The 8,975-nt window shown below is 59.0% G+C and overlaps 1 protein-coding gene across 4 annotated transcripts in view; it reads right to left on the minus strand.

The window, feature by feature from the left end:
• UHRF1 (ubiquitin like with PHD and ring finger domains 1) overlaps positions 1 to 7,402 on the minus strand; it is a 32,068-nt gene extending 24,666 nt beyond the window's left edge. The window contains exons 1-2 of one of the 4 annotated variants that reach the window (XM_077860375.1): positions 7,243 to 7,402; positions 5,764 to 5,930 (exon numbers count right to left, since the gene is read on the minus strand). In XM_077860375.1, coding sequence (XP_077716501.1) covers positions 5,764 to 5,916 — 153 coding nt within the window. In that variant the 5' untranslated portion in view covers positions 5,917 to 5,930; positions 7,243 to 7,402. Of the gene's footprint in view, positions 1 to 3,618; positions 3,750 to 5,763; positions 5,931 to 6,009; positions 6,429 to 6,598; positions 6,744 to 7,242 lie in introns of those variants that run through there. The other 3 variants (XM_077860376.1, XM_077860373.1, XM_077860374.1) reach the window with 3 other exon arrangements.
• Between the last annotated feature and the right edge of the window lie 1,573 nt (positions 7,403 to 8,975).

Here is an 8,975-nt window from a genome sequence, read left to right on the forward strand (position 1 = left end):
GTGGGAGGAGGGGTGACTGGCGATGTGGGGCAGGGAGGGGTTTAGTTCCAGGGCTGGGAGGTTCCTAGAGCCACAGCAGCGGGGCCACATCACTACACACTTGTCCAAACCCACAGAATGCACATTAGAAAGGAACCCTAACATCAGTTGTACAACATGTGTTCATCGAACATAACAAACATGCCACTCAGACGGGGATGTGGGTGGCTGGGGGGACTGTGTGAGGAGGCCGGGTATATGAGGGATCACCGAACCTTCCTCTTGATATCGCCGAGCATCGAGTACTCAAATAAATATGTAAATATAAATAAGGTTATAAATATATAAATTCATGATAAGTGGGTTAATTTAAAAAGATGAAGAGGGACGAGCATCCCCAGTGTAACTGTGAGAAGGAAACCAAAAGGCAGGCTAAACGGCCTCAAAAAGGATAAGACATGTGTACCCTGAGGCCCAGCACCTCATGAGGCAAACACCCCCTTGGCACCACTGACATCGGGCGAATTGCTCTCGGGGGTGCACATCCCTGACCCCCACCCACTCGATGCCAGGAGCGCCCCACAGCTGTGACAGCCACGGATGTCCCCAGACACCACCCAGCATCCCCAGAGGATCAGAAGGGCCCCAGGGAGAGCCCTGAGGTGCAGAGAGCCTCACACGTGTGTCTGAGATACATGCACAGTGACCTCACGGCGCGTTCACAGCAGCACTTGCAGGGAAAACCATGGCCTCATCACACAAAGGAGTACCACACAGCTGCGTGTGACAGGGAGAGGCAGCAAAGCAGACAAGCCTCTCACATCGGTCAAGGGAAACAAGGATAAATCAGGGAAATAAAGCATGAACCGAGGCACCCAGACAACGGAGAGGCAGTGGGAGAGAGCTGGAACCAGGAGCATGACCAGGCCCCTCATGTCCACCCCGGGTCAGGAAGCCAGGCACAGGCTCCCTGGAGGCGGCCGACGAGCCGACCCAGGCAAGGACGCAGACAGGCACACACGGGGCAGGGAAGGAGGCATTCAGGCTGGGGCAGGCTGGCATGGGGCTCTGCCTCCCAGACATAACTCACAAGCTGGTCCAGTTGCTTCCTGAGGCCACTTCTAGAACCTTCCAGAAGGGCCCTTGCAGGAGGGCTGCACGACTATTTGCTGTAGGAGAGAGTGTGTGTGGTGTGCCTCTCCGCCTGCCCAAAGCTGTGAAAAAACGCCTGGGAATCAAGAGGGAGGGAGGCTGGGCCCAGGCCTGCCTCACACCAATGTGCTCTAAGTTTAGATTCATTATCAAGATCCAAAAGTTCTGGAGCGCGGGGCCAGCTCAGTTGGAGGAACGTGACTCTTGATCTCGGGGTTGTTGAGTTTGAGCCCCACATTGCATGTAGAGAGGACTTTAAAAAAAAAAAAAAAAGGTCCTAAAATTCCAACCGAGGCTAAGCTAACAGTGTTAATAAAAGCTACAAAAACCACACGACAGGTGACCTGCCCTTGTGTTAGAGGTCTCATTGTTAAAATCAAACCCACAGTTAACATCTCGTAGAGCCAAACTTTGCACTGAACATCCCTCAAAACTGCCTGGAGTGGAGGGTGTGTGTATGTGGTTTGGGGCACGTAATCCTGTACAGCAGATTCAGGTCCGAAGACAAAACTGTCCACAGTGTTTATGTCTTTCTCTCTTTTTTAACCCAAGTATGCTTTCTGGACATTTCTGGATGTTTGGAATTATCGGCCATGCACACCGTGTAAAAGTGAACAAACACATACAGGATTTGACAACTAAGCATGCTGGTCCTGTCAGAAACTGGGATTAAAGCTTGCGGTGCCTACCGTTTCTGTCTACTCTCTGCCCCCCAACATTTTCCAAGGGTACTCTTCAGGGTGCCAGGTGCTGCCCAGAGGCCCAAGAGGGCAGGAAATACATGTCCGTGGGCTTGGCCAAGTGGTGGTTCTCGGGTTAGCTCTAAGCAGCCATTTAGGCAAGAGGTGGCGGGGAAAGTGAGCCTCCTACGGGAGGATCAAGCTGGAGGAGAAAAGGGAGTATCATTGAGGAGGGCCTGCCAGGCTGGGCTGGGCGGCTGAGGGGGAGGGAGCAGGAAACGGCTCTGCCCCTTTCCTGGGGGTGCAGTACAGGCCCCTCACTGGTCCTGCTCAGCCTCCAGGCTCTGCAACAACCCAGCATGCAGACGGGACAGACCAACAGAGACAGGACAGGAAAAACCGCATCAAGCAGGAATGCAGATTCAGCAGAGGGGACACCTTGGCGGGGGGAGCAGAGTGGACGGCACCCCAGGGCCACACAGGACCCTTCCACATCAACAAGAGCTCTTTGGGGTTGTAAGCTGTTTTGGAGGGTGGAAAGGAGTCCTAAGACCAAACACTGCGCACCCTGCCCTGGGAAAACTGCAGCACAATGCCCTAGGGGACCTGTTCTAGTACATTCCACAGCGGTGCCGATCCTGACAGTAAAACCCGGATGCACCTACCAAGGACACGGCATGGAAGCACGACAGGGCGTAACTGAGCTACAGCCAGCATGACAGCCTAGCCTGCACCTGTTTTTGTAAATAAAGCTTTATTGGACTGACTGGGACATGCCCCCTCATTCGCAGTCGGTCTGTGGCCGCATGGGGCTCCCAGGGCGGGGGTGAGCAGTCCTCAGGGAGCCAAACTATACAATAAGGTTCGGCAGACACCTGGCTCAGGCGCTGCTCCCCCAGGGGAAGGAAGGGGACCCTCCCTCACGCAGCCTGACAGACAGGACTCGGGAAATTGGGGACAGCGTTGAGGAAAAGCCAGTCTGAACTGGTGGTGCTCGGACACGAGCGACCCTCTCGAGGCCATTTCCAGGGCACCATTTCGGGCTGATCTTCCAGACGGACCTTACCACCACCACTACCGAGGCCAGGGAGGCCGCTCTTGGGGTTTCCCTCCCAGTCGATTGGCTACTAAATACTTCTCAAGGCGGGCAACTGCAGAAAACAAGCCGGTCCCCGAGTCAGCAAGGCCGAGGGGAGGAACCCGGCGCTGACTCACTGCACCTTCCCTGCGAGCAGGCCGGGCCTGGGCAGGGGACCCAGGCCACCTGGGCAGGGGACCCGAAGATTATGTAAAGGGCAGGGCCCTACACCTGAGCGGGCTGGAGTCACCACAAATGACAGCTATTGTTATTTTTATGGGCAGCCAAGAAAAAGGCACCAGATGCCTCTCGCCCTTGCCCAGGCTGGGCCTGCCGCCCGGGTCCCTGCCCCCATTCGGCTTCTTGCATTTCCGCCAATCAAGCGACATAACCGCCAACCTATTCAGCCCAAACAAGCCGGCCACGAAACCCTCCCATATCCTGAAGAAAGACTCAACTATGTTCTGCTTTATCATCTCAATCAACCTTACTGCAGACCTTGGACTGCTGCAACATGTTTCTTTAAAAGTGAAGAAGAAAAAAAAAAAGCAAAAAAGAACTGCGAAGATTCTCTAGAACATTCTGTAAAAACAGCTCTCTGACCCCCCCACTGGAAACTGCGCTGCTTTCAACCAGTATCAGCCTGGTCTGTTTGCAGACTCGACTCACTGGCTCAGTGCACGAGGTGCTGCGGTAAGGCCTGTCCCCACCCTCCTGTCGCTGTCCCACCTCCTGGCAGCCAGGCCGGGCCCCCCGCATCCCTGGGGAAGTTGCATCACGCTCTAGGCCTGGCTGCCTCAGCCGGAAGACGGAGACGACTGCAACATTCCCTCACGAGCTAGCTGCCGAGTGCGGAAGGAGCGCCAGGCGGGGGGACGGGCGGCAGTCACAGAGGTTACAGGAAGCAGGAACCCTGTGCTAAGTGTGAAAGCCGGGCAAGAGCAACGTCTCTCCTCTCTCCTCGCTGACGTCCCGCCGGTTAAAGGTACAACATACGCGTCTTCCGCCCACAGGTGTTCCTGGTATCATCAGGCTTTATGACTTCCAGGAGTCCTAAGGGACTTTCACGTGGATCTTTACCAAGGAAGGGAGACGGGGTTTGGTTGTGTGGGTGCAGACATTTGTCCAGACTCCAAATGTTCTGCTTTACGTGTGTGTATCTCACTATGTGCCTGTCCTAACCTAGAAAAACAAGAAATCCAGACCCGTATTGGGCTCCAGTGAATGTTAGGCGTGCTCAAGGGCTTAGGGCTGGCGTGAACCAGCGCCTGCAACTTGGAAATGCACTCCAAAAACTACAACGGATGGGTGGACAGACAGGAGGACAGAGAAGGCTGCGCTAGCTGGAATGCGGCCAAATGCCAGGGGCAAGATCTAGGGGTGAGCGCTTGGGTGTTCGGCTCTCGAGACTTTTGGGCCCATTTGGAATGTAACAACGGTGCCGGGCACGTGGCAGGCGCTCGCAGATACTCCCACTTGAGACGACTCGATCGGAGCCACCTCTGATTCACGCTGTGAACTGCTTAGCAGGCACACGCGGGAGGTTCTCGGAAACTCTGTGAAAGGATCTTCTGCCGAACAAAGAGACCGAGTGGCTCATCGAAGTCAGTCTGGATGCCACAGAAATGAGCCGTTGGAGGAGGCGGGAGAGACAGCACCCTGGCAGAGCTTACTCAAAGCCCTGCCTTTGCTCAACGCGCAGGCGACTCAACAGTCAAACCCTCGAGTCTGCGGGACTGGCTTCCCCTCCGCAGGCGGGGCGGGTTAACTCGGATCCTTAAGACAGTCAAGTCACCCCAGGAAGCAGGCGAAAGGTCTCCAAGGTCACCACAAGCCCAGGAAATTAATCATCGGGGTCTCCTTTTGAGTTTAACCACACTGGAACCTCCCAGCCCCCAAAAAAACCCAGGCCGGGCGCAGATTGTTTATTCCCCAACGGAGACAGCAGATGGCGGCAGCACCCAGTTCAAAACGCAACGACAACAAAGTCAGGCACCCGCAGCCTAACTGAAGACTTTTAAGCCAGGACCCAGTCCCTAGGCCGTTGTCCCCTACCGTCCACCCCACTGTACGACGGCCCCTGCAGACGAGACGGCCACTTCGCGCTGGATCATCTTATCTTACGGGGGAAATCCCACCCAAAGGAGGATGGGCCAACCCGCCAGCCCCCCAAAGACACCGACAAACACGGAAACCCTCCACTGCCCCCAGAGAAAGCCGCCCAAATGTGGGCAGCTGAGAAAGCAAGGGTGGCCATTTTAGGCCACCAGGGGCTGGGAAGAGGGCGAGAAGAAAGGAGGCAGGAAAGCGGGGCCCGCAGACCCGGAGGAAAGCACGAGCTCCCGCTCACTGCGCGGAGCAGGCCCAGAGTGGCGGAAATTCCTGACCAGCAAGCGCCATCTCCGGACTCCGAACAAGCGGATCCAAATTTCTAGATAACAGGCCCTGTGGGGTCGAACTCTAAATAGGTGCAGGCTGTGGCCCACGGGCGTGTGTTTCAAAGGAAAACCTGGCCCTTTCTGTCCTAGTGTCGGAGCAAGGATTCTAGGCTCTTCCTGGAAAATTCATCAGTCCTCCATTGGCCACCTCCAACTTCCTTTTCTAGAGATTATTTTGAAGGGAGCTTCAAAAAACAAAAAAGAAGAAAACAAGGGGAGACCGACTTAAAAGCCCAAATGCTACAGATTGGAGTGCCAGCTTCCTGCCCGGTATGTCGATCTGCGAGTGGAGCCTTTGTTCCTGGCTCAGGCATTTGAGGTTTCTGTGGAGACGTGAAGCGGGACCGGACGAGGGGCGGGGAGAGTATATGTACGACGCCTGGACCAGGCAAGAACAAAGGTGCTGGGCGGGCGGCAGCCGGCGGGGCGGGTTTACCTGCTTGCCCCTGTAGAAAAGCCTCTGCAGGCCTGGCTCCACGTGGAACAGCTCCTGGATCTTCCTCCTCAGCTCCTCCACCTTGGTCAGCCTGGACAGTGAGTCCACGGTGTGGGCCACCTTCCCGTCCATGGTGCGAACCTGGATCCACATGGTGTCTGCTGGTGCTGGGCGGGAGAGAGCGGGACCTCTGGGTCAGTTCTGCGGCTGCCACCAGCAGACCGCACCGTGCCACGCTCAGGTCACCTTGGCTTTGTCCAGTCTGTGGACACGAGGAAACTCCCCGAAAGCCCTCCCGGCGCACGGGCCCGGGGACCAGCCGCAGCTGAGCAGGGCCCCCAGAGTCGATGAAGACGAATTAGTGCATTAATGACCAACAACGGTGGAAGTGCCAGGAGGAAGGGCAAATTAGGGGAAGGCAAGAGGCATCTCGGACCGCTCAGTCCAACCCACTCCGACTTTCACGGGAAGGGCGGAGGGGGGGGGAGGGCAATGTCCACAGAAGCAAGGAGGACACAGCCAAGAGGCGAGGGACCAGGCTCGTTCGTTCGTTCATTCATTCATTCATTCATTCATTCCCTGGATTAATACTGAAGCAAGAGGAAAACCCAAAAGTCCGGCGCGGGTTGGAACTTCAGAAGTCCCAGAAACTCAACTAAGTGTGACCGAAGGGGAAGGACACCCCCACCCCCGCCAGACCCCGGAGCCCCCAACCCTGGGCGCCCGCGGCCCCGCCGCCCCCCCCCGCGCGCGTGCGCGACGCGGCCGGCCCCGCGGTGGCCATGGCAACCGGCCGCCCCGTCCCGGCCGCCCCCGCGCGCGCCGCGCGACTCACCTCGGCCCCACGGCGGCCTCACGCGCAGGCTTGCGTTCCCGGGACCCCGACCCACGGAGCCAGAGCCCCTCTTATTCTCCCGCCCGCCCGCTCGGGCCACGCCAACTAGCCCACGCCCACCCCCACCGCTGGGACCGGCCGAGGGGCCCCGCGCGCCAAGTCCCGCCCCCTCACTTGAGCCGCCTCGCTCATTGGCTGCGCCGCGCCCGGCTGCCCCGCCCCGCCCGCTCCCCATTGGCCCAGGCGCGCCCGGGGAACTAAGGGCGCGCGAAATCGGGCTCGGGCGCGACAATTGAATCGCGGGGCGCCCCGCGCGCAGGCGCGGAGCCTGACATCCTCCCCTGCGGCTCGCCCGGCCCTCCCCCACCCGGCCGGCGCGACCCCCGCGGGGCTCTGGGTAGGTTCCTCCCGCCCCTGCCGGCGCCCCGGCTGCGCGGGCGACTCCCGGGGGCCGGCGGGGCGGGGGCGGGGGCAGGGCCCGGGACGGCGTGCAGAGCCGCCAGGCTGCGGGGCGTGCGTGCGCCGGTGCCGGCCGCGCGTCCCCGGGCAGCTCCGGAAAGTTTTGCAAAGTCCCCGCGCCCGGTGCGCCGGGCCCTCTCCCCGCCCCGGGCCGGGAAGGCACCCAGATCAGTGCGGAGGCTCACCTCTCCGGCCGCCCCGATCCGCTCTCCTGCCTGCGCGCCTGGCCTGGCTGGGGATGGCGATGGAGACGCGTGCGTGGCCCCGGACCCCGCGCGGACCTGCCTGCGACCCGGAGCGCCTGGACGGCCGCCGCTGCCCGCCGCGCTGCCAGCTGCTCTGATTTTTTTTCCCGCGAAAACTCGGCGTTTGGGAGTTGCGGGGCCGCGGGAGGCCGCGCCAGGGGCGGGCGCCTGCCTGGTGATTGGCCGCCGCAGTGGCGGGAAGCGAGAAAGGGGGTGGGGGGCGCCCCCTCCTCCACCCACCCCCACTCCGCCCAGCGGGCCACGGCCCCGCCCAGCCCTGCGCGCTCTGCTGGGCGCGCCCAGTGTGCAGCCCGGCCCAGTGGCGGGAGCTGGGCCCCCCCCCCACTATGAGTGTCCCTCAGGAGCCCTAGGGACGCCCGGGGCAGGGACCCCGGGTAGAGACCCCCTGACCTTTCATTCCTTTTCCACAGCCCCTCTCCCCCGGGGCACGGGCACGCACTGACCAGTAGGGCAAGGAGGGCCAGAATCAATGTTTAAACACGGCAGTAGAATGTGGGGGCCCCTCTCGAGATCGCCTGGACCCCGATGGCCAGCCTGATCGCCCCAAGCTCCATTTCCTGGCGTCAGGGCCTGCTAGAGCTCCCTACCCTACCCACCCGCAGGGCTTGTTTGCTGGGTTTCCCGCCTCGTTTTCCCGCCTTCGCCGGCTGTCCAGGCGGGCAGGACTGCCCTGCCCCCTCCGCCCTGCTTGCTCTGCTGTGGCCAGCCTTGGCGGGCACACAGTGACCCATGCTGGGCACCTACAAAGCGCCCGGTCGCAGTGTTCAGAGCTGGGGGGGGCCCCAACAATGGGCAAGGCCAACCCTGTTGGTGGTCTCCAGAAGGGTAAATTCTTGTCTGGAGAGACAGGCAAAAAAATGAATACGTAAAGCAAATCATTTCAGATACTGCTATTTGCATTGAAGACAGGACAGTAGCTGGAGAGGCATGTGGGGGGTGGGCAGAGAGGACGTTCTGGTTGAGGTGGAGAGGTGGGCCTCTCTGAACAGATGACATTTGAGCTGAGATCTGAGATAGAAACCAAGGACAGATGGGTCAAGGAGGGACAGGCAAGCTCAGAGGCCAGAAAAGCCTTAGAAATGTAGCGGGGAGCAGCCAGGAGCCAGTGTAGCTGAGCAGAGAGGGGACGAGGTCAGAGAGGGGTGGCATCTAAGACCTCAAGGGCCACCAGGAGGACTTTGGGCTTTATCTCTTGAGAGCAGTGAGCAGCACAGGAAGACTGAGCAGAAGAGTGATGACCTCCAACTTCTGTTTGTACAGGTCTCCCTGGCACTGAGTAGAGTCCCTTCTAGGCACTGGTCCTTCTGCTATTATTTCCCCAAGTGGCAGACAGAAGAATGTCCCCCTAAAGATAGCCATATCCTAATCCCTGAGCCTGTGAATATGGTAGTTTCCATGGCAAAAGAGACCTTGCAGATGAGATTAAAAGACCTTTCAGTGGGGGAGATTATTTTAGATTATGCAGGCTGGTCCAAACTCATCACAAGGGTCTAACAAGTGAAAGAGGCAGAAGGGCAGAGAAGAAGTGACAACAGAAGTAGAGGTTGGCATGATGAGACCCACAGACAAGGAATGTGGGGAAACCCATAGAGACTCCAAAAAAGGTGATGGCTGGATTCCTCTCCTAGAACCCTAAAACACCTTCTTAGCCC

This window comes from Canis aureus, chromosome 19, assembly GCF_053574225.1.
Source record: "Canis aureus isolate CA01 chromosome 19, VMU_Caureus_v.1.0, whole genome shotgun sequence".
Classification (NCBI taxonomy): Eukaryota; Metazoa; Chordata; class Mammalia; order Carnivora; family Canidae; genus Canis; species Canis aureus.